The sequence below is a fragment of the Peromyscus leucopus genome, chromosome 2 (genome assembly GCF_004664715.2).
Source record: "Peromyscus leucopus breed LL Stock chromosome 2, UCI_PerLeu_2.1, whole genome shotgun sequence".
Lineage (NCBI taxonomy): Eukaryota > Metazoa > Chordata > Mammalia > Rodentia > Cricetidae > Peromyscus > Peromyscus leucopus.
In genome coordinates this window covers 133,389,129-133,414,877 of record NC_051064.1, presented here as the reverse complement: position 1 = coordinate 133,414,877, position 25,749 = coordinate 133,389,129, and the positions used below count along the sequence as shown (strand labels likewise).

Sequence of the window (25,749 nt, the reverse complement as noted above, 5' to 3'; positions counted from 1 at the left end):
ACACTACAAAGCTTTAGGACTCAAGGTCATGGAAAGATGTTTAATATCATTAGTCATTAGGGAAATGCAAATAAGAACTACCTTGAGATGTCACTTTACACCCAACAGGGGAGCTTTCATTTTTAAAAAGGGGAGGGGTTGGGTGTATCACTTCGAGCTCCAGGCTTGCCTAATTTACATAGTAAGTTCCAGGACAGCCTGAGCAATGAGGAGAGACCCTGTCTCACCACCACCACTACCACCACCACCACCACCACCAAAAATACAATTTAAAAAGGGGAGAGGAGGGGTTGGGGATTTAGCTCAGTGGTAGAGTGCTTGCCTAGCAAGTGCAAGGCTCTGGGTTCAGTCCTCAGATCCAGTTTTAAAAAAAAAAAAGGAGAGGAGAAATAGCAAACATTGATGATAATCTGGCTAATGGCAGGAATGTAAAAAAAAGTGTAAAGGTCTGGAGACTCCTCAAAAAGCTGAAGCTGAACACAGAATAAGATCTAGCAATTTTCCACTCCTCTGGATATAGAACTCAAGAAGTATAGTATGAAGTATTCAAAGCCTCATTATTCACATTGGCCTAAAAGTGAAGTGTCCTTCAACAGATACAAGATAAGCAAGATGCAATACGCATGTGCATACACAATGGAGTATCATTCAGCCATTGAAAGAATGAAATTATGATCCATGCTGCAACAGATGAATCCCCAAAGCATTGCACTACTGAAAGGAGCCTGACAATGGAAATAGACTGTCCGTTCACAGGGAGATGTATCCAGACCAGGCAAACTCACGGGAGCAGAGGCAGAACAGTTGCTGTCATGAGCTGGGAAAGAGTATGGGGAGTCACCGTTGAAAAGGTACCGAGGCTGTTGGGATTACGAGAAGGTTCTGAACACAGGGCAGAGGGGCTCATGGCTGTCACCTCAGCACTTTGGAGTATGGGGCAGGATTGCCCAGGAGTTCAAGGCAAGAGCAAGACTGCCTCAAACAAAGAAAACAAACACGAAAATGTTCCAGAGATGGTGGCTAATAAATTTAATAACGCTGGATGATGCTCTTAAAATGGTAATGTTGGGGCAGCTCGCGTAGAGGTTTGACTCCTAGCACCCATGTGGGCTCACAACTGTCTCTAACTCCAGTCTCAGGGGACCAGACAACCTCTTCTGTCCCCTGTAGACACCAGGTAATGCTCATGGTGTACAGACATGCATGTAGGCAAAACACTCACACATAAAAAAAGAAAAAAAATCAGTCATACACATAAAAATTTTCAAATTGTAACAAACAGTAAAGTCCTTTAAAAAAGCTTTCTTTAGGTGGAGTCTCAGGCAACTCATGCAGTCAAAGGTGCCGCCTTCCAAATTCATGGGATTATAGCTGTATACTATATCTAGCAAAAATGGTACAGTTTTGCATTATATACGCTTTGGTACAATTTTTAAAAAAGAGAGTTGTCCATTTTTCCTGAGAATGATATCAGAACGTTAGTTTCCCTATTTCTTGCTGGGTTTGCGCCCCAGAAATGAAGAGGAAGACAGATTCTATAGAGCAGTTTCAATTTACTTGTGTCAAAGAACACATTTAAGTTTATCTCTTTACTTTAAATAACCACATCAAAGAAAAACTAAAACCACAAAAAAAGGAAAAATTTTAACATTAGAATTTTGTATGTTTTTCTATTCTTTCCAACCCTAACTGAAATCTCTGTCCACAGGAAGTGCCCGCAGTGCTCACAGCTCGGCCTGGTTCCATCGCATTCTCATCAAGCAGTCTCCAGATCTGTGTGTCTCACCTTACAATTTCATTTATGAAGAAAATGGCCTTGACCGAGAGATGGCTTAGTGGATAAAAGCACTTGGTGCTTTTGAGACACACACTCTATTCCTCTCACTTCCTTTGTGATTTCTAAATGGAAACAGTATGACATCATTCATAGCTCCCTTGGCTTTCTCCTAAGATGCAGTGTATTCTTTATGTCCTCTAATGTGGAGAAAAATTTGTTCTGTTAGAATTACCCTGAATCAGAAAGGTTTTTCAGTGCCTTGGTGAAAACAGTTGGAAGGGATATAAGTTAAGTTGTGCACATGGACGGATTTTCTTTTACTTACCTTTTTTTCTCCTTTTGGTCAACTAAGGCCCCGCCCCAGGAATTCAAGTGGATACAACATACAGTAACATTATCTCTGCAAATTCCAGACATGCACTTGGCAGGAAGTGAGGAAAACAGAACAGGAAACTCCAGTGAGTTTCTTCACATACCTCTAATTCGCTGTCCTGGGAGGAACCGGCATCAGCTTTCCTCTTGCCCCGGTTCTTGACAGTCATATTCTTCCTGGACTGATCATCGGTCTCTTTACTTGGTGTAGTCTGGGACAAAGATGGGCTTGTAGCTGAGTCTGTTAAAGGAAAAGTGTCAGTAGTCACAGGCTATGAGAGCCACAGTAAGGGGAGGGGTCGGCATGAGGAGCAATAAAAAAAACAGGGTTTAAAATAAAGGAACGTGAGGAGAGATACACCACAATCTGGCCAGAGTCTGAAGTAACCAGAACTGCCTACAGAGACAACATCTGTCTACAGAGACAGCATCTGCCTACATCAGTGGTTCTCACCCTTCCCAATGCTGTGATCCTTTAATACAGTTCCTCGTGTGCTGGTGACCCCAACCAAAAAATATTTTCATTGCTACTTTATAACTGTAATTTTGCTACTGTTGTGAATTATAAATAACTGTGTTTTCTGATGGTCTTAGGCAGCCCCTGTGAAAGGGTCACTGGACAACCCCAAGGGGCTATGACCGACGTGTTGAGAACCGCTGACCTACAGAGACAGTATCAGCCTTCCTAAAGACATCCCAAAAGGACAGCAAACAACAAATTATGTCTACTTAGGGCCAGAATGTATGACCTCAAGTTTAATTATACTAGCACCCCCTCTCTTGTCCCTAAAGCTAAACAATACACCTCATGAAAAAAATCACCTTACAATTTCATTTATGAAGAAAATGGCCTTGACTGAGAGACGGCTTAGTGGATAAAAGCACTTTGTGCTTTTGAGGAGACTTGGGTTTAGTTCCCAGCACCCACATGGAAACTCAGAGCCACCTGTAACTCCAGTTCAGGGGACCCAAAGCCCTCTTCTGACCTTCGAGGGCAGCAGAAAAGCAGTGGTATACATACATAAAGGCACACAAAACACATACAGACATAAAACAAATCTAAAAAAAAATTTTTTAAGAGAAATAAATAAATCAGCTTTATATTTAAAAAAAAGTATTGTTATTTGATATGAATGAGTGTTTTGCCTGAAGAGAACATCAGATCCCCTGGAACTACTAGAGTTCCAAATAGTTGTGAGCTTCCATGTGGATGCCTGGAATTGAACCCAGGTCCTCTAGAACAGTCAGTGTGCTTAACTACAGAGTCATCTCTAGTCCAAAATGGAAGAACTAATCTGTAACCTTTGGGTTTGTTTGTTTGTTGGCGATATGTTCTCACTACGTAGCCCAGGCTGGCCTAGAACTCACAGATATCCAACTGCCTACCTTAAGCCTCCTAAGTGTCAAAGGTGTTCGACACCATATCCATATCCAGCTTTTTTACTTAACATTTAAACATTAAATTTTAAGTTCAGTTTAGTCTTTAAACTTTGTTGTAAACTGCATTCTTTGAGCAATGTAACGTAGACACAAAATCCTATCTGCAGCCACTGTACAGTGCAATTCTCTGGAGCCGCAGCTTCAAGGGCTGTGTGGTCTTTCCCAAGCGTTCTAGTTCCCGTACTTACACTTGTAAAGCATGTGCTCTCTCTCATCTACTCACTAACTTGGTTCATTCCGGCTCATTCTAGAATTCTCTAGTATAGTCAAGGAATTTTTTTTTGTTTGTTTGTTGTTGTTGTTGTTGTTGTAAGATTTATTTATTACATATACAGTATTGTGCCTGCAGATCAGAAGAGGGTGCCAGATCTCATTACAGGTGGTTATTAGTCACCATGTGGTTGCTGGGAATTGAACTTAGGGCCCCTGAAAGAACAGTCAGTGTTCTTAACCTCTGAGCCATCTCTCCAGCCCCAGGGATTGGGTTTTACACAAGTGAGAAGTCCCTAAGTGGAAGGTACTCCTCGGGCTGCTGGTGGCGGTGCAGGCAGAGCCACGAGTCCCAGTGCCACTCACAAGCAGTGTCTAGCCTTGCCAGTCAAATGGTAGGACTGGTGGGAAAGGACTCTAGCTGTTTTTGGACTCTTAAAGAAACTTAAGAGACAGATCTCCTGCTGAGTTCCTAGCAGCAGTCTAAGACATGCCTGGATTAAAACTGGAGCCCTGCAACCGTGCACAAATATGCCCTTAGTCTGCAGAGCCCTGTCAAGTGTGTTACACTTACTGGGAGGGCAGAGTAGGCACAGAAACACATCTTCTCACTGTTAGCACTTTGCTGCTCTCAGCAGCGATAGATTTTTCTGCCACTTTCTCATCACAGTCTGTTTGCAAAGTTTAAACTTGGAAAGGGAAACCAATGGCATGGTGAAACCAACTTAGCCCAGAACAGAACCATATTTACCGTCCCTTGGAAACCTGCTGGACGAAGTGTCCTTAGTCTAGCTTTCTGTACTCACCAGAGGGAAGTCTCTGTGTGGCTGGTGCAGGTGCCATAGCACTGGGCTTCTCCGTCTGGTATGTGGTAGCTGCTAATGCAGTATTCTCAGCATCACTGTTAGTCTGGCCTGCGACTCCAAAGCTGGAGCTGGGGTAGCAGGACTGGTACTGACTCTGTCCAAGAATAGTATAGGTGGGGTAGTCCTGTGGGCCAGAGGGAGGACAACAAGACTATTGCCAGAGGTAGTGACACAAGAGGCTTTCTCTCCCCTCAGTCATAAGTCTTTTCCTAACACCGTCTTCTTATTTATCTACCTACCCAGCAGTCCCAAGAAAGCAATGCTTTTCAAAATGCAGAAACCTGCCTAGTACAGATGGCATTATCTAAGCTGACAACGTGAGTTTGGTCAAACACTCTTCAGGAGTAAGTTACAATGTGAAAAACTAAAGACACCGTCCTTAGAAGACCAAAAAGAAAGCGATGAAAGAAAAAAGCCTGCACAGGGCTGTATGGAGGATAGGGAGGAATTCAATAGATACACTGGGCCGCTGTGGTGGCATGTGACCTCAGCACAGGCAGACAGACAGGAGGGTCAATGCAAGTTTGAGGTACTAGTGAGGCCCTACTTAAAAAAAAACCCCATCCACCCAAAACAAAACAGCGCCCCCTCAACCCCAAGGTAACTGTGCACTTAAGAAAGAACAAAGGCAGCAAGAGTGGGACAGTGAGACTCAGAAAGTCATCAGAGTAGGTGAACTGTAGCCAAAACAGCTGGTGGAAAGAGCAGTGGTCATAGCAGTTGCTGCCGAGAAAAGTCTGAGCCTGTTCAAAACAAAACAAACTCTGAAGATGCTACAGTGAGCATTTAAGCACACACGTAATGTAACAGTGATCAAGACCAAATCACAGCTGGGCATGGTGGTACATGCCTTTAATCCCAGCACTCAGGAGGCAGAAGCAGGTGGTCCTCTGTGAGTTCGAGGCCAGCCTGGTCTACAAAGTGATTTCTAGGACAGCCAGGGCTATACAGAGAAACCCTGTCTTGAAAAACCAAAAACCAGAAACAAACAAACAAAAGACTAATTGCAAACAATTAATAAGGGAATGGGTGGAGGTAGTATTTATTCACCCACAATGCTTATGAGTGCCTTTTAAGTGAGTGCCAGGGGTTTGTCTAGGCTCTGGAAACATAAAAGTCAACAAAAATAGAAAAAATAAATCCCTGCTCTTTATGGAGGGCACATTCTAGTTGGGGCAGGATTGGGCTTGGGGTAAACACAGAGGTAATGCTGTAGACAGAACCATATTACTGGGAGGATTAGCAAGGAACAAGAGAAACGAGACAGCATCCAGAGAGTTCTGAGGGCATTCAGCCAGGACTCAACAGTCTACACTATTCCTGGTTGTTTCTTAGATGGGCAAGTTGACCATGGAAAGAAGAGATGAAGTGCAAGTCAGGTGAATCATATCAAGGAGGATGCACAGAGGGGGCACGGTACCTGGTTTGAGATGCTGGCCACAGCTGCTGCTGGAATATTGGCAATTGCGGATGACGAGGATATCAGGCTGGCATTTGTGCTTGAAGCTACAGGATTGAGAGTATTAGGAGACATTAAAGGTCACATGTAAATGGCTTAAAGACAGGGAAAACAATCCGTTTTAACTGAACATATCTTCGAGGAGACAAAGAACACTGGCTGAAGAGGCAAATGCTGGAAGCTGGAGAGATCACTCAATGGTTAAGAATATGGCTGCTCTTCCAAAAGACCAGGGTTCAAGCCCCAGCACTATATGATGACTCACAATCATAAGCAACTACAGGCCTTCTTTCTAGCCTGGCCTTCTTTCTAGTTTCTATGGCACCAGGCACACACATGCTGCACAGACGTAAGACAAATCATGCATATAAAATCTACTAATAATTTTTTAAAGCAAACGCTTGTTTTGTTTTTGCATTCCATAGCTCAGTGAGACAGGATTAGAATCCAAACACTTGGAATGTTCGCTTCAACTCGAGTCCTCCGCTCTTTCTACCAAAGTCCCAGAATGATGAATACACAATTCATAGCTCACACTAACACACCAGTGAAGTCAAAACTAAGCCAGTCTTTTCTAGAAGCTGAAGAATGATTTCCCTGCAAGTGACCTGACAGTCAGGAGAACGCTGGTAAATCCTACGCTCTGGTATTGTTTATGGCCATTTGTCCCATATTATGTCTTTCCTGAGTGACATACTTACTTTGAGAAATAGTTCTCCAAATTCTAAAATGCTTAGAATTGCTATATCCAAATAGAGGGTTATTAATTCGGATCAAAAAGCACGGTAAGGGCCAGCAAGATGACTCAGCAGGTAATGCTGCCTGCTGCCAAGACTGAGGACCTGAGTTCGAGTCCTGGGACCCACATGGTGGAAGGCAAAATCTGGTTCCCACAAGTTGTCCTCTGATGCTTACATGTGCATTGGGGCATTCATACATGTATGTATACACACAGAGAGAGAAATTTTAAATACTCCTACGATTTGTTATTTGCTTTATCAGTAAACCTGCAAAAACTTAGAAAATATTAAACCTAAATCTCATCTTGTCAGGTAAAAACTATCAGAGTTACCTGGAACGTCTGTCTTAAGGAAGTGGACTAAGTTTTACGGGCTTTTGTAACAGACCCCATCAGGTTCGAACCCAGGCTCAGTGGCTAGCAGACAGCACAGGGCTTTCCCGGGTAGACAGCCCTCACTCAGCGTTATGAGGGAGGCTCCGGTTCTGACCTCTCCTCATCACACACAGGGATAAGCTCCTGCTGATGTCATCTTCACCAAATGTGCCACCACCAGAGAACCAAACTGACCAAGTCCTCCAGGGAAGCCAGTAAGAAAACCTCCACTAGGGACAGGGTGGGAGAAAGGTCAGGAGGAAGAACTCAGGCCAGACCGGAAGCAGGGTCCTCCCCTTCCAAAGGGCACTGTGCTGAAAGCCTGTCTAGACAAAAACAGTCACTGCTCCAGCCACAAGCTCAGCTTGCTGAGGAGCTCGGCCAGAGAACAGTTCAGATGATGTGTTCAGTGGGGCTGATAGTCACCTGGAATTCCCAACTCCTCTCTCTCCAGTGCTCTTCCCTCAGAGTCACTGACAAGCTACAGCTCTCTGCCCCAGGGCGATTACAGGGCTTTTAAGGGCTTCCTTTCCTAAACACAACTAAACAAAATGCATTTAATAATAATAGATGGTGTTTGCTTCTGATCAATAGTCACTTTCTTCTCTGCTATGGCTTACTCCATTTTCCTAAGAGGAAGCATCAACCAGTAATACACAGGATAGATGACTCCTAAGCAATTTTAATCATTTTGTGGTAAAAGACTTTCTGTTAGTTTCCAGGTTCTGTAAGCAATATATTGTTATGGAATATTACTTTAAGTATGTAAAGGTGTGTTACATTTGTTTCACTTTGTCTGCCTAAGACACCTGGTTGGTCTAATAAAGAGTTGAGTGGTCGATAGCTGGGCAGACAGAGGGCTAGGCAGGAAGATTGAGAGGTGAAGAGAATGAGGAAATAGGGACATGTCAGAGTCAGAAGCCAGGCATCTGCCAGCCAGACACGGAGAAGGGGTAAAAGTAAGATATACAGAAGGAAAGAAAGGTAGAAAAGCACTAAGGTAGACAAAGAGAAACAGGTTAATAAAAGTTAAAAGAGCTGGCCGGAAATAAGCCTAAGTTAGGCTGAGCATTCACAACTAATAATAAGTCTCCGTGTCATGATTTAATTGATGGTTGGAGGCCCAAGAAGAAAAAGCGTAGTACAATATATTCTCCTCGGCAGGCCTGAAGCAGAAGAGACTACACACGAGTGACTTCAGTGGGAGGGGAGGGAGCTAGCTCACTCACCTCTCCCAGCCGTCACTTCCAGATCAACTCCCTTCCTCGGAGTGTAGCCGGTTCGCTTTCCTCCTCCTGCCCAGCACTCTTACTCAGTTACACCTGTCACTACGCACATGGGAGGAATGTACTCTGGCAAAGCAGTTTCAGAAATGTAATAATCGGTCAAGCATGGTACACTTGGGAGGTGGAGGAAGGGGGATCAATTCAAGGCCTGCCTCATAGCCAGAGTGAATTTAATTCACATTCACCAGTGTGGGCCACATGAGATCCAAGCCCAAAAAACAATAAAAGAAATGTAGTAGTCTTCAATCTAAAAAACTAAGTGGCATATTTTAGGTTCTTATAACTATCACTGAACCCAAGTTAATTTACCTAAAAATGTACATAACCACTACATGCTTTACCTATATACAACTATGGCTAAGAAGTTAGGAATAAAAAAAAAAAAGAGTACTAACCATCCTACCCACATATATGATGGTTTCAATAAACAATATTACAGTAATAAAGAACAATGAAACATGAAACAGAAAGCACAAACTTAGAGGATCAAATAACACCTCCTACTTAAGCATGGAAATGCTGGCAGATCTCTACAACGCCCAGCTGTTTTCACAGGTTCCTCACCCATTCTAAGAGCCAAGTTCTATTAGGTCAGCTTACCAGAGCCAGCATGCAGAGCTGCCAGGAGAAAAGCATGGCTCTAATAGAGGGCTACGGCCTCGAGGGCTAATGGCACACAGAAGCGCGAGCAGGGCCAGGGATTCGTACAAGTCTGGTGACCTCAATTTGATTTCTGAAAGCCACAATGGAAGGAAGGAGAGAACCAACTCCTGAAGTTGTTCTCTTTTTTTGTATGCATATTCCTGTCTCTGTCTCTCTCTCATTTTAAAAAAGCTTGTGCAAGGTCAGGAATGGTGGTTCACTCCTGTAGTTTTAGCCCACATCCCAGCATGCTCAGGAGGAAGAGACGGAGGATTTTAAATACAAGTTCAAGGTCAGCCTAAACTATACAGAAAGGATTTGGGTTTTACTCACTTTTCTAATTTTAAAGCACCTCATCTTACCTTGTTTGCTCACAATAGCTCTATGTATGTTACTCAAACAAGACAGATTCTTGAAGGTCTAAGGCCAATAAAGGTAACCCAACCAGGATTGTCCCCCTGGTCCTCTCCCTCCCAGAACAACAGAACAATGACTCCTCAACTTCCTTAGGGATGCTCTCTATATCTGTTAAAATGAGTCCCTTCCTGTCATGGTAATGGACCTTTTCTTCCTTCAGAGTACTTATGAAAATCTTACTGTTTGTGACTTCTATTCCCTCCCCTAGAATGTAAGCTCCACGAAGATGTATTTTGCTATCTTATCATCTCCAGCATCTAGCCAAGTACCCAACATATAAAAAATGAGGCTCAGCCAGGCGGTGGTGGCACATGCCTTTAATCCCAGCACTCGGAGGCAGAGGCAGGTGGATCTCTGTGAGTTCGAGGCCAGCCTGGTCTACAGAGCGAGATCCAGGACAGGCACCAAAACTACACAGAGAAACCCTGTCTCGAAAAACCAAAAACCAAAAAAAAAAAAAAAAAAAAAAAAGGAAGCTAGGTTAATAAATCAAAGTACTATCTCCTGAACAAGGACTGACTGGGGAGATGGCCCAGTGGGTAAGGGCATCTGCTACCAAATCTAAGGACCTGATTTCAACCCCAGAACCTCCATGGTGGAAGGGGAAAACTGATACACAAAGCTGTCCTCCAACCTCCAAATGCATGCTGGGACACTTGCTCATACACGCTTGTGTGCACAAACACACACACACACTAAATGGTGGAGTACAGATTTACATCAGCAACGAACAGAGTCTGAAATGATCTATGTGATAATGGATTAGAGCTAGAGAAACCAGTAAGGATTCATGCTTAACTTTCAAATATTCACATATGTGTACTGACACAGGGTCAAGCACACACACATATTTCTTGCTCTTTTAACAGAGTATCTAAAAAAAAAAAAAAGACACCTAATACCATAGTAGCAATGTGCCCACATCTTTGTTTATTTATTTAAGAAAAAAAATTTTATTCATTTTACATACCAAAGATTCCCCTCTTCATCTTGGTTTATTATTATTATTTATTATTATTACTTATTATTATTAAAAATAATTTATTGCATGTGTGTGTGCGCAATGGTCTGAGTGAGAATGGACCCACAGGCTCATCTGTGCATGTTCATGCATATATGCCATGGTGTGAGTATGGAAGAGTGTGAGTAAGAAGACAACTTACAGGAGGGAGCTGGCTCTTCCCTTGCACTGGGGATTCTGGGGGTTGAACTTGGGTTGTATAGCTTCCAAGACAAGTGATTTTACCCACTGGGCCATCCTGAGAGCTCCATTTCTTTTTTTTAAAAATTACATTTATATCTGGGCAATGGTGGTGCACTTGGGAGGCAGAGGCAAGTGGATCTACAGCCTGGTCTATGGAGCGAGATCCAGGACAGCCATGGCTACACAGAGAAAACCCTGTCTCGAAAAACAAAAGCAAAACAAATTACATTATATTACATTATTTATTCATTTGTGTTTTCATACATATATTTTCCATTTTAAAAATTACATTCATTTGTGTGTGTGTGTGTGTGTGTGTGTGTGTGTGTGTGTGTGTGTTGATATGGAGGTCAGAGGCCAACTCTGCACTCTCCTTCCACCAAGTGTATCCTGGGAATCAAGCCTCTTTACCAACTGATCACCTTGATAACCCCAGATCTTGGTTTCTAATACCATTCTTTCCACAAGAAGAACTAAGCCTCTTTGGAGAAATGACTCATCAGGACTCAGGCAGATAACATATAAGATATGCCTGGAGCACCTCAGGGTCAGATGCTAAAGATGTTAAAAGAATAAAACACCCAAAAACCAAACACAGGGCAGTAGTGGTGGAAATGTAAAAAGGTGTCAGAGTCAACTAGATGTGTACCCTATGACCACATGGGATAACAAATAAGGCTGCTCTGAATTAAAAAGTCAAAATAGAAAATAAATGTATATGAGCCCAGAAACAAATGATCAATAAATAAAAGGTGATGGGAAAAAAATGAATGGCCATGAACCTTTAAGCATGGACATAACTTCTAGTCCAGGTGGGGTGGCTCATACCTATAATCCCAGCACTTGGGAGAGTCAGGAGTTCAAGGTCAGTTAGGGCTATATGGCAAGACCCTTTCTCACAGACAGACAGACACAAAATGGAAAAACAATTTAAAAAAGTAACTTTACGGGCTGGAGAGATGGCTCAGAGGTTAAGAACACCAGCTGCACTTCCAGAGGTCCTGAGTTCAATTCCCAGCACCCACATGGTGGCTCACAACCATCTATAATGAGATCTGGCACCCTCTTCTGTATACATAATAAATAAATAAATCTTTAAAAAAAAAAAAAAGTAACTTTACAGTGGAGATACCTGACAAACATTCCTTTAGTCAGATGTTCAAGGATAATATCAATAGTATTAAATCATATGGACAGAATGTACATCTGACATGTGATGTCATTTTACCTCTGTGACCCTTTGAAAAACCTGTAACTCCTGTCTAATTGTGAATAAAACATCAAATAAGTTCTAATAGAGGGCCATCCCAAAGCCACCTTGGCCATCAAAAAACTAGAGAAGCCTGAGAGAGCAGAAGTCTACAGGAACCTATGGAGGCATGACCCTTAAACGTCAGGTCAACGTACCTTTGAGGAAGTCACCTCCTTAACTGACAACAATTTCTAATATTAGTTCACTAATCATATCAAATGTAGCATGCTCATATGAGACGCTAATTGTAGGGGAAATTGAAGGATGTACATATTAGCTATGATCATGTCATTTTATAAAGTTCATTTTTGTAAATAGTTAAGCAATAACTATTCAAAGAACTAAAGTCACTTGGTTCCCAGAGCTAAGTAATTTATGTTCCTCTGTGTAGCTTTGTGCCTTTCCTAGAACTCTCTGTGTAGACCAGGCTGGCCTCGAACTCAGAGATCTGTGGGCCTCTGCCTCCTGAGTGCTGGGATTAAAGGCGTGCACCACCACCACCACCACCACCACCACCACCACCACCACCACCACCACCTGGTATCTAAATTCTTGCCTTCTCCACCAACCCCCAGTACTGTTAGCCATGGGAGACATTAATCTGTATCTTTTTGTTGTTGTTGTTGTTTACTGATTTTTTTTTTTTATTTAAAAAAGTTTTTTTCAAATTTTACATACCAACCACAGTTCCCCGCCTCCCCTTCTCCCAGTACCCACCCCTCGCTTCCCCTGTGTTTAGGTTAATTTAGATTCAATCCACATACTTCAGAATTTATAATCTTAAGTATAACATTGAAATGGTTATATTCATAAAATTGCATGATGATTTTTAAAAAAAAACTTCTTTTTGACTCTTTGGGAGTATTACATCATGCACCCCAATTCTGTTCACCTCCCAGTCCCCCCATATCCTCCCTCATCCACAGCACGCCCCCCACCACATAAGAAAACAAATCAAAGTAAACAAGCAAGCGAACAAGAAAGAACCAAAGCAAAACCAAACCAACCCAAAACAAGACAAAATCAACAGCAGGAAAACCTCCTTTGCCACCAGGACAAATGAAGCGGTGTTGGAGAAGCAGGAAAGGAGGAGAAGCAAAGAGGTTAATCCGTATCTTGAACATTCTGTCCAGTCCCTCTTCCCTTCTTTTCTTCCTGTAACTACCCCGGCTGTAAGCTGACTCGGCGCAGCTCTTCTCCCGGATGTGGCCTGTGAGGAGTCAGCCATCCCATCCATCTTTCCTTCTAACTTTGCAGTACAAAATATGAGGACTGTGTGCACTCTGCTCCACTGCCCTGTACATCTAAAGAACACTAAACAAAAGTCTGCTGGGGATGGAGAGATGGCTCAGCAGATGAGAGAACATATCTAACACACACACCCCCAGGACCTTCCTTAGGTTCCCAGCACCTATGCTAGGGAGCTCCTAACTCCAGCTCCAGGGAATCCAACGCCCTCTCCTGGCCTCCAAGGACATCTGCACTCATATGCACACACCCACATACAGCTACACGTTTTAAAAAGGGGCCAGAAAGATGGCTCAGCAGTTAACAGCACTTGCTGTTCTTGCAGAGGACCCGGGTTCTATTCCCAACACCCACATCATGACTCACAAAAATCTGTTAACACCGGTTTTAGGGACCCAACACCCTTTTCTGACCTCTGCTAGCACTAGGCACACATGTGATGCACACACAGACACAGACAGGCAGGCACAACACTCATCTATGTAAACAAGTAAATCTTTTTTTTTTAAAGTCTGCTAATGAAAGGAAAACTCCTGGTCAAAGACTATTGGGTATTTACAACAAAATGAGAGTCCAAAGACAACAGTGTGTGCTGAGGAAAGAGAAAGCAGGGGAGAGGCACTAACTATGAATGCCATGAACATCAACCCACTAATAACGCTTATACACCATCTTAGCCAATGCTTTCCTATAAACTTTTTCTTCAGATTAAATAGTAGAAATGAACAACTTGATGCCTTAAAATTTCTACCTTGTGTCAGAGTGCTGACTAACAATAAATGGAGGAAAAATAAAGTTAGATATTTGCTAGTACAGTTCCTGAAATAGGGAGAGTTGATACTGACACCATGATTTCAACCCTGAGAGAAATATTCCACTCACGCTCTAGAGTTAGAGTTCCACCTCCATTCTGACTTGATTACTTACTTGGTGACTATGAACAGTTACTTAGATTCTCTGTGCCTCAGGCTTCCCATCTGAAAAATGGGGTTATAGTACTTACAGGACTGTGTGAAGACGACACGAGGAACACCTAGCCATGGCTGAGAACACAGAAGTGTTCACTGAAGGAAACCAGTCAGCAGAGTCACAGGAAAAGCACATCTAGCACATGACAGGTTAGGACAGTGGTGAAAGAAATTCAACAGATGCTTTCATGACCCATCACAGCAATGACTTCCAGCTCACCCCCAAGATGACTCCACTGATTTTCCAAGGGAAGAGACGTGAGTGTTAAACTACTACAGAAGAGTGGAGATTTTGTACCCCAGTAGGAAGAGAACCCTTACTCCTCCTCCTCTTCCTTCATGACCTTTGTGTATCCCTAAGAGGACCTAATTACCTCACTGTTGATCTCAAAAGCCTATTAATTTAGGAAAACACTAAAGATAAAATCAAAGTTAGACGTGGTGGTGTGTGTTACTCCCAGATGGCCTCAAAAGGCTGGGTTAGGAGGTTCTTTTATTAGGCCCACAGGCTAAGGTGAGCCTGGGTAATGTCCTTAAACTTTGTTCCTCCTGGTTGGCTCCTGTTAGAAAGAAAGAAAACAGGGAGGCAGGGGTAAAAAAAGGATGAACTGTAAGAGAGGAGACTCTGAAACCTGGAGGTAAGGGTAGCTTAGACCCAGGTCTTAAGAACAGAGCTGGGGCAGAAGTGAGGGCTCAGTGGCTAAGAGCACTCGCTGTTCTCTGGGACCTGAGCTCTGTCCCAGCACCCATGTTGGACGGCTCCCAACAGGCTCTAACACCAGCTCCAAGTTATCTCCTGGTCTCTGTGAACACCATGTGGGTACCTTCGTGCACATGCATATATACACACAAAATTAAAACCTAAAATAAAAACCCAAAACAAAGAATAAAGTGGCCTCTCTGTATCCAGAATCAAACAATTTCTAAATCAATGAACAAAAAACCAGTTAAAAGTTTTTTCCGTCAGCAAGGCTCCTATCTACAGAGGCTTCTGGTGTCTGCACTCATCCCTCTGGAGTTTATTTTAAAAACAATGAAAAGTAAAAAACTGTAAAACAAGAAAACAAAAACAGAGGCATGGAGACAGATGAGAAGCCAGGTACATGGACACTGCTTTCCAGCCTGGATCAATGGACTTGGCAGAGTAGGCAAGTAAGCATCACACTGCCCTTTTGCCTACCCATCATTATAAAAGTCTAACCTTTTCAGAGAACTCAGGAAAGTCAAGTTGCTTAAAATGTAGTTTTCACCATGAATAAAAAAACGAAAACCAACTTTTTTCTTCAGTGCTGGAATGGGACCCAGGGCCTCACACATGCTAGGCAAGCACTCCACCACGAACCGGCACCCTCAGCCTCATCATCACCTTTTTGAGCAAAAGAAATACTCTCACCAAGAAGTAGTAAGTGGGGTAGGGGTGGGGTGCCACAAAGCCACCAGCAGAAAAGCAGTCCGCATTGCACATTCCACCGACAATTCACATAGAAGCCAGCCAAATCCTGACTCAAGGAGTCGCCAACTTACATGTGAAGATGCCACTGAGACCAGACCAGAACCAAATCCAGAGAAGCTTTCTGGATATCAGCATGCAAAAGAGAAGGCTTCACTCTATTAAGCAGCTCACATTCAAAGCCTAAGCGACTCACAAACCACACTTTTGGCTCGGATTTGCCTGACATAAAAAGCATGCACAAATGCATGCCATTCTTTTTTCTTTAGCTGACAGTGCTCTGTATCATCCAGTTTGTCTGGATATACAGGCAGATTAAAAATAAAAAAACATAAAAATTAAATAACACGCACACAACCATGCCTATTTACCTTGAATGGGGTAAGAATAATGTGCTGGGCTTGGCTGGCTTGTGGTTAACCCTGTAGTGCAGGTAAGAACACTGTGTTGACTTGGAGATGGAGTCTGAATTAAACCACTTTCAGGTTTCATACCTGGCCACAGTGCACCTGAATCAGATAAAGTGGACCAATTACAAACAACACACAGGGCCGAGGAGCACAGCTATGCTTTCAATACCAGCTGCTATGTTTCAAATTGAAATCTTAAAACAAATTTGCTTGTAGGAAGAAATTACTGATTCTCCCACTTATACCACAAGCAAATATATTCTCAGAATTCAAAGATGGGGTCACGGGAACAAAAACTTTGCTAAAACTCCAATAGAAGTATCTCAACAGTTGGAGCAATTGACCACGATTCAGAAGAGTTAACAACATCAAACTCGAGTACCTGTCCTACAGAAAGACTGATGTCAATGTACAATGAGAAATTCACATTGTCAAGGTGGGAGATAGTCTATATCAGTTAAAATTCACTTACCCATGAAATAAGCAACGGTTTTTTTTTTTGTTTTTTGGTTGGTTTTTTGAGACAGGGTTTCTCTGTATAGTTTTGGTGCCTGTCCTGGATCTCGCTCTGTAGACCAGGCTGGCCTTAAATTCACAGGCCTGGCTCTGCCTCCCGAGTGCTGGGATTAAAGGCATGCGCCACCACCGCCCGGCAGCAAGTTTTTAAAAAATACTTTAAATATGTCTTTCTCTTAAACTGATTTATAAACTTTGTTTCCTAGATTAGGAAAAGATTAACACTATTACATAGGCCCCAGTGGTGGTTCAGTTGGTAAAGTGCTTAACATGTGTCAAAGTCCTAGTTTCAATTCTATCACACAAAGTGGGTATGTTGGTGCATGTCTACAACCCCAGCACACAGGAAGAAAAGGCAGGAGGAGCAGAAGCTCAATGTCACTTCTGGCTACATAGCAACTTTAAGACTATCCTCAGCTACATGAGACCCTGTCTCAAAAAAACAAAACAAAACAAAAAACCTGAAAAATGTAACTTAGCTGAGTGGTAGTGCACGCCTATAAACTTAGTGCTAAGCAGGTTGATAGAGGTAGATTGTGAGATCAAGGCCAGCATACTTTATGGTAACACATGGTCTCAAAAAACCCAAATTAAGTTATGTATATTTCTATCATCCATACTTAACTACACTAATGGACTGCAGAAGAATTACCCACATCTCTCACGGTGTCCTATCTCTCTGCCTTTCTCTTTGAAACAGGGTCTCTCCCTGAACCTAGAGTTAGGCTGACAGCCAGCAAGCACTAGTGATCCTCCTGCCTCTGTCCCCAGCCCTAGTGCTTGGGTTATAGACACACACTGCCACAACCCTGGCATCTCTCAGCAGCTGCTTCCGTCTGCTTCCTTTTCGAATATACTCCATCACCTTCTCTTTTTCCCTTTCCCTTAAAATCTCTTCCTCCCCTTTCAAGACTTTCTAGTTACAAGATCACTCCCTGCGAATATACAATTTAAACCTTGTTTCCACATACCAAGAAAACATTTGGTGATTGAGTTTGGTTTGTTTTGCTTAACATAATGATTTCCAACTCCTAGCATTTTTCTGTAAATGTCATGATTTCATTTTTCTGGGTTATCAGTTTTTGTTGTTTTAGACTTTGAATTCCTAATCTTCCTGCCTCTATTTCAGTGTGCCCCACACCTGGTTGCAATCCTGTTGATTGTTAAGGCTGATTCCATTTCCTGAATATTGTGAATAGTGAAGTAATAAACATGGATATTCAAGTATCCCTGTGGTAGCTGACTTAAGTGTCCTTCAGATACAAATCCAATGTGTTACAGCTCGGCCATATGTGTGGGAACCCGTTATCAGGTTCCTCATGGCTTTACCCAGCAGGGCCGCATTGAGAGGATGATTAGGAGCACGGGCCTGAGTGCAGGTGTCTGAGATGGTCTGCACTTGGCTGTGCTGGGGGGAGGTCTTTTGCTCCACCCCTTGGCGTCTCTATAAATACCCTGGGGCAGAGACAGTCAAGGCTCGTTGGAATAAGTTCCAGGCCCTCTTGAGGCTATCCTCTATTTTCTATCTGTTTATCTCCACAATCTAAATCCTTCTATCTAATATTTCCTGCTGCTTGCATTTAAGAAAACTCCGGGGAGCTGTGGGGTTGGTGTATAGATGCCAGGGTTGTGGGCAAGGAAGTGGACCTTGGGAGGGTGATGTGTGAGCGTGAACTATGACACATACCTGAAAAAACCATAATGGAACCCATTACTTTGTATGCTAATTAAAAGTTAATTTTAAAAGCCTACACATGCACACACACAAATATATTTTTAGGTCCACACATGTATAAGTTCTATTTTTACTTTTGTGAAAAAGTTCCACAATGGCTATACAAATTTACCAATAGCCACAGATATTTTAAGACTATAAATTATGGGGGCTGCAGAGCTAACTCAAAGGTAAAGAAAATGCATTATTCTTGCAGAGGACCTGGGCTTGGTTTTGAGTGTCCAGGTTGGGCAGCTCACAGCTGCCTGTAATTCTAGTTCCAGGGCATATAATACCTCTGGCCTCCACAGACAGTATACTTAGGGGTACACACATAGTTCCACCTCCCCTACACATAACTAAAAAGCAAAAGTAAGTATTAAAAGACTGTTAAATTGGGGCTGGAGAGATGGCCTAGCAGTTAAGAGCACTGGTCGTTCTTGCAGAGGACCCGGGTTCATTTCTCAGCACCTGCATGGCCACTCACAACCACCTGTGACTCCACTGGGGCTCTGATACCATCTCCCGACCTCCCACAGGCACCACGGATGCATGTGGCACATATATGCAGGCAAAATAATTACAAAAATAAATCAACTAAATAAACATTAAAAAAAGACCATAAATTATAATGGCTACTGAGTTTTCCATCCTTTGGACATACAGCAATTTGACATATGCTTTTCCAATGCACATGTATATGTTTCTAAGTTTGTTTGTTTGTTTTCTTCTTCTGAGACAGGGTTTCTCTGTGTAGCTCTGGCTGTCCTGGAACTCACTTCGTAGACCAGGCTGGCCTTGAACTCAGAGATCTGCCTGCCTCTGCCTCCCATGCGCTGGGATTAAAGGTGTACGCCACTACTACCTCCTGGCATGTTTCTAAGTTCTTACTACTATAAATAATGCTGCAATGAGCATCTCTGTTAACAAATTTTTGTATCTCTAATTAGTTCTGCTTGATAAATTTCTAGAACTGAATCTGATTTGGGAAGTGGAATAAACTCTTAATACACCTCACATCAAAGATCTTTCAAAATAACCACATCAGTACCAGCTCCAACCACACTGTGTGAGCCTCTGAAAGTAAAGGAGCATCCTTTCCTCACTCCTGACTCAGTTCACCAGACACGAGGCTGCCAACCCCCTTTCCATCACATCACCCAACTTCCACAGCGCTGGAAAGACTACGAGGAAAGACTACTACCCCAGCAACTTTTCTAGATTTCTTCTAGTTTTTTTCCCCATATTTTTTAAAGAGGACATTTTGATTTCAAGCTGAATTCTGAGACCATCTTTTGAATACAGGACCAAAATTTAGGAGAATTTATCAGACTGAGGCTTAAAACTAATCCTCAGCATTTACTAATTTTATGACTTTAGTTGCTCAAATGGGGCAATGTTACTACTTATCACTTAGATCTGCTTTAAGGATAAAATGAGACAATAATATAAAATGTGAAGTCCTAATCTAACATATTGCTTGATACAGTGAACATTCCCCCCAACACACACAAGATAGGGTTTTTCTGTGTAGTCCTGAAGGTCCTAGAACTCATTCTATAGACCTGCCTGGCTTGAGTGTGGGAATCAAAGGTATGCGCCACCACTGCCTAGCTACAGTAAACATTAAAAAATATAATTATAATGAAAGTTTATTTATTTATTTTGTGTTTTTGTGTGTATGTGGATTTTGTTTGTTTGTTTTTTTTTGAGTCATGGTTTCATGTAGGCCCGGCTGACCAATCTCATGGCAATCTTCCTGCCTCCGTTTCCTGAGTACTATAATTATAGAAGTGAGCCGCTGTGGCTGGCTATAATTATAAAGACATTTTCAAAAGTCTACTTATTCCTAAAATATATTAATGGACAAGCTAACCTGAACAGCACTAGGGTAACAAACCTACTAAAATTCTGCCTTCAAAAGATACCCCTCCCCAAAAAAAAGACGCGTTTTCTGCTGGGTGGTGGTGGAGAACTTCTTTAACCCCAGCACTCGGGAGGCAGAAGCAGATGGATCTCTGTGAATTTTGAGGATGGCCTGGTTTAAAGAGTGAGTTCCAGGACAGCCAGGGCTACACAGCAAAACTGTCTCAAAAATAAAAATAATTTTTTAAAAAAAAGCATTTTTATATCTAAATAAATATAATACAAAAGACAGCCATGTATTAAATTCCAAGGAAATAGTATTATTTAAATTAGTGTTGCACTCATGTACACCTTTACATACACATTTGTGGGTACCACAGTGCAATTTTGTGGAAGTGGTTCTCTCCTTTCACCTATGAAAGAGTTCTAGGGATAAAATTTAGGTTGTCAGACTTGTACTTCAAGAGCCTCTATCTGCTGAGTTATCCTGATGGTCCCAAGAAAATGACATTTAAAGACATGGTGACTAGGCTGGGCACGGTGGCACAGGCCTGCTATCCCAGCATCTGGGAGGTGGAGGCAGGAGGATTAGGAGTTGAAGGCCAAATTTAAATACACACAGAATTCAAAGGCAGCCTGACCCAACTGAGACTGTTTCAAAAAGACAAATGGAAGGCCTGAGATAGCTCAGCAGGTGGAGGCACTTACATACAGGCCTGACAACATGTGTGTGATTTCCCCAGATCCACCAGGTGGCAGCAGAGAACTGACTTTCACTTGTGCATGCACTCAGTCACATGCGCACAAAATTGAAACAGAAAAAGATATTGTAACTTTAAGAAGTATTATAAATGGGGTCAGAAATATGGCTCAGTGGTTAGGAATGTTGTGCTAGTCAATCATGAGGATCTGAGTTTGCATCCCAGCACCCACATTTAAGCATGGTTTCAGTACGTGCCTGGTCTCAGGTGGGCAAGGATAGGAAGATCACTGGGGATTGCTGACTGCCAGCCTACCCCAAAGGCAGGATCCAGGTTCAGGAAAGACTGGGCAAAGGGATGAGACAGAGTGACAGAAGGATACTCAATGACCTCCTCTGGCCTGAGTAGACTTACAGGCGCATGCACCTGCACACACACATACATGCACACAAATATATTGCAGATATCTCATATACTTCCCTGGAAAAATGGAAGAAAACACATCTATCATATACATTGTCCCTAACCTAACCTTTTATCAGTAAGTATCATATATTACCTAAAGTCAAATCAAGTCAACATAATCCATTATTTTTTTCTCCCATTTACTCACAGGATAATCTATGTAAGTTTCTCTTGCCTCCAACTACAATAAATAGATTAAAGACACTCATCCTTACCAATTATTCTTTGTAATATAAAACTTTCTTAAAGTTCTCCGAAGAGCTCTATTTAAAGAATTTTCTTTTCTAGTATGAGAGAGATACAATGACTATAAAAGACACAAGCACCTTGTGAGGTGTTTTCTTCATTTACTTTTTTTTTATTTATTTATTGGTTTTTTGAGACAGGGTTTCTCTGTGTAGCCCTGGCTTTCCTGGAACTCATTCTGTAAACTAGGCTGGCCTCGAACTCACAGAGATCTGCCTGCCTCTGCCTCCCCAAGTGCTAGGATTAAAGGCATGTGTCATGACTACCTGGCTGTGAGGTGTTTTATTAACTGAGTTTAGGGTAAAAGAAACTATTATTCAACAACAGATAGGATCAACTATTCAGTGTGTTATAGAGCTTGGGCTTGCTAATCATAAATTTCAATGATAATGAGAGGGAAGATATACAAAAATAATTACTGTACAGCTGATAGCCTATTAGGAGCCATCTGAGGAAAATTTAGCTTAATAGATGCAATAATAAATGACCACAGGGAGGGAGAGATGGCTCAGAAGTTAAGAGCACTGACTGGCTCTTCCAGAGGACCTGAGTTCAATTCCCAGAACCTACAGGTGGGCTCACAACTGTCTATAACGTAGTCCATGGAATCTGACACCCTCTTCTGGTGTGAAGCCGTACATGCAGACAAAACACCCACAGACATAAAATACATACATAAATAGATCTTTTAAAAATTAATTTTTTAAAAAAGGAAAGAAATAACCAACCCCACATCTGGGCATGGTGGTGCATGCCAGGATTCCCCAGCACTTAGAAATCTGTAGCAAGAGTATCACTGAGCTTATAGCAACATAGAGAAACCCTGTTATGAATTATTACCACCTACGAGCCATAAACAGTGGTGCATACCTATAATTCCAGCACGTGGGAAGCTGAGGCAGGAGGATTTAGAATTAGAGGTCAGCCTGGCTATAAAACACTCTCAGAAAAGAGAGAGAGAGAGAAAAGAAAACAGTCTGCAGAAGGAGGTAGAGTGCTTTTGTAGTGTTCAAAAGGCTACGTGACAGATCCCCAGCACGGCAGAACAAGAAAGCACACAAACACCCTCAATTCTTTTCAGCATTCACCAAGGAGCCAGAGGATGCTAAAAGCCTAAAAGTTAGACAGCCGTCAGTAACACAAGACACGGGTCAAGTGAGCCACGGACTTAGGAGTGGACAAACTGCAGGCAGGCCCACTCAAGTCCCCAGCATCTGTGGGGTGACTTCTCTACAAGATTTAAAATACAACACCTTAGCTTGTTTAAATGAAGTCTCAAAGACATAACTGTTTTTCACTAATTTTTTTAGATTTATTTATGTGTGTGATAAGTCTTTTGCCTGCATGTGTATCTACAGTGTGCCTGGTACCCAAGGAGGTTAGAAGAGGACAGCTGAGTCCTCTAAAACTGGAGTCATAAAAAGTTGGGAACAGTCAGTACTGGCAACTGAACCTGGGTCTTCTGCAAGAGCAATAAGCCCCCTAAAACCTAACTTTTAACATATTAAGTTAGATTAATATTAAAATAATTTTAGCCAGGCAGTGGTGGTGCATGCCTTTAATCCCAGCACTTGGGAGGCAAAGGAAGGTGGATCTTTGTGAGTTCCAGGAAAGGCACAAAGCTACACAGAGAAACCTTGCCTTGAAAAACAAAAATAAAAACAAAAACAAAAGCAAAAAAAAAAAAAAAGTTTTAAAACTAGGCTAGAGCAGAGGAGCAATAAGGCATACTGTACATAACTGTCAATTTATACATGTGCAAAAAATTTGCCACAGATACTAAATGGTCAACCTCAAACTAACTCCCAGTAAATTATTTTGATTTACAGTTCATATCCAAGATACATAAAACTAATGAAAACAACTCCCTATGCACATGGCTTTGGATGTCTTCCATTCTAAAAGCACTTTTGGTTCATGAGAACAACATTTGGTTGATTTGGGGAAGGAGTGGTACGGGAGGAGAGAGAAATGAGCCAAACTAAAAACCAGAAAACAGCAATGATAAACAATATAAAACAAAAACCTACCGTGAGGCATAGTCTATCAATATGCAGACTACATGGTTTTAGCAGAAATCGGTCACCTCAAAATATATCAACTACGTTTCCCTTAGCATGGCACTATATTCTAATAAATAAATAAGTGATGCTGACAGTGATCCCCAAGTCTTCTGATGAGTCCAAGCCTCTAGCTGGGGTGTCAGGGCACACACCTGTAATCCCAGTATTCAGGAAGCTGAGGCAGGAGGATTGAAACTTCCAAGCTAGCATTTACTATACAGCAAGTTCAAGACCAGCCTAAACGAATGTAGCAAGATTCAAGAAACTAAAATTTGGGGAGCATAGCTCAGTGTCAGAGAGCCTAGCATGGCAGGAGGAGGGCCTGAGCACAAACCTCAACATCTGCTGGGAGGACCCAAGCTTCAGAGTAGAGACCTTGGAAATAGTCAAGTTTTGGTGAGTAACCAAATAATTATGGAAAGCTATAAACACAACTTCGACCACACACTTAATGAGTAAACACCCTATAAAGGACAATGTTTCCTCTTTCCTGGTCAGCCTTGCTTTCTTTCTGAGGAGGGACACAAGTTTCTGATTGATGGAAACATTCTTAAGAACTGCTCATAACAGGACAGCTTACCAAAAGGAGGTAGTCCGTACGTTTGGGTTGCCTGAGGATAGACAGCGTAGGGTTGAGACTGCTGCAGTGTCTGGTACTGACTCTGCCCAGGGTAAGCGGTTTCCGAAACAGGAACTGAGAGGATATGTGCATAAGGTCTAGGAAAATGAAGAAAATGAAAACTTCCATATGTGGCTCATTTAATTAATGAAAATGGACAAAACAGTTAATATCACTAAGACAAAGAATTCAGGAATGAGGAGATTAACTTTCCATTGCAAAATAACTCTTATTATGGTCAGAAAACACAAGTCTGTCCATTACTCTTTCCAAGGAATAATTTTATGAAAAAGTAAATAGTTTCAAACATCTTCCCAAGTTCTTGCTATTACCCTACAAAGAACTATGTTACATGCAAGACCCTAAATGAGATACTTATTTAATCCCTTAAGAGAGGATCACTTATTTATACCCTATGTTGGGTAATGACTAAAATCTGACGTCGGGACATAGTCCGTTGGTAGAGCACTTGCCTAGTTGGTAGAGCATTTGATTGTTAGCACCACATGAACTGGCTTTTGTGGGGCAAGTCTGTAAACCCAGGACTTGTGGGGTGGAGGCAGAAGGATCAGGAGTTCAATGTCATCCTTTACTACAGAGTGAATTCAGTCACCCTTGACTCTGTAGTGAGTTTGAGGCCAGCCTGGGTCTCTTACGACCCTTTCTCAGAAAACAAAACAAAAGTAACACTTTAGAACAATTCAAGAATGGACAGAACAGAATTAGCAGCCGGCTTCTCTTCATCCAAGCACTGAGCCAACTTCAGTTCTAAGACATGGAAGGCGAGGCTGATGGAGCAAGGAAAAGCAACCACATCAAAACCAGGGAGCAGCCGGGCATGGTGGCGCACGCAATGCCAGTAGCGGGAGGCAGAGGCAGGTGGGTCTCTGAGTTTGAGGCCAGCCTGGTCTACAGAACAAGTTCCAGGAGAGCCAGGACTCTGTTACACAGAGAAATCCTGTCTCAAAAAAGCAAACAAACAAACAAACAAAAAAAAACAAACAAACAAAAAAAAACCCAGGGAGTGGAGGTGTGCTCCAGTATCCTGTGTTTCCTCATCTGTGAAACAGGAGCCAGCTTGGCTGACAAACCCCAGAAGTCACTTTAAGCTTCAGCACACTGCCACTAGTTGGTGCCAGTCACACCAGCGACAGCCAGAGAACCAAATTCACCAGTGAAACCCCTGCAACTTCACCCTGGCTTTCTGACTTGGTAGTTTATCCATTCTACTATACCCTATATATAAATTCTATTTATTTTATTTGTCATTTTATGATGTAAGAAGAAGTGCTATTATATACCGTAAAAGTCTTAATAAATATGGGGAAGGAGGATTATGTCTTAGGGGAAAAGACACCCCCCACAAAAAAAAAAAAAAAACACCTTTGAGAGAAGCAGATAATAAAGAAGGCTAGGAGGAAGTAGCATGGGAGCCGAGCAGGCA

At 42.2% G+C, this 25,749-nt stretch overlaps 1 protein-coding gene across 5 annotated transcripts in view; it reads right to left on the bottom strand.

Moving 5' to 3' along the window:
* Eya3 (EYA transcriptional coactivator and phosphatase 3) overlaps window positions 1-25,749 on the bottom strand; it is an 86,580-nt gene that overhangs the window by 26,227 nt on the left and 34,604 nt on the right. For 3 of the 5 annotated variants that reach the window (XM_028888125.2, XM_028888127.2, XM_037203019.1), the window contains exons 6-10: window positions 24,267-24,403; window positions 16,077-16,214; window positions 6,086-6,171; window positions 4,606-4,789; window positions 2,254-2,390 (exon numbers count right to left, since the gene is read on the bottom strand). In XM_028888125.2, coding sequence (XP_028743958.1) covers window positions 2,254-2,390; window positions 4,606-4,789; window positions 6,086-6,171; window positions 16,077-16,214; window positions 24,267-24,403 — 682 coding nt within the window. The remainder of the gene's footprint in view (window positions 1-2,253; window positions 2,391-4,605; window positions 4,790-6,085; window positions 6,172-16,076; window positions 16,215-24,266; window positions 24,404-25,749) is intronic. The other 2 variants (XM_028888128.2, XM_028888129.2) reach the window with 2 other exon arrangements.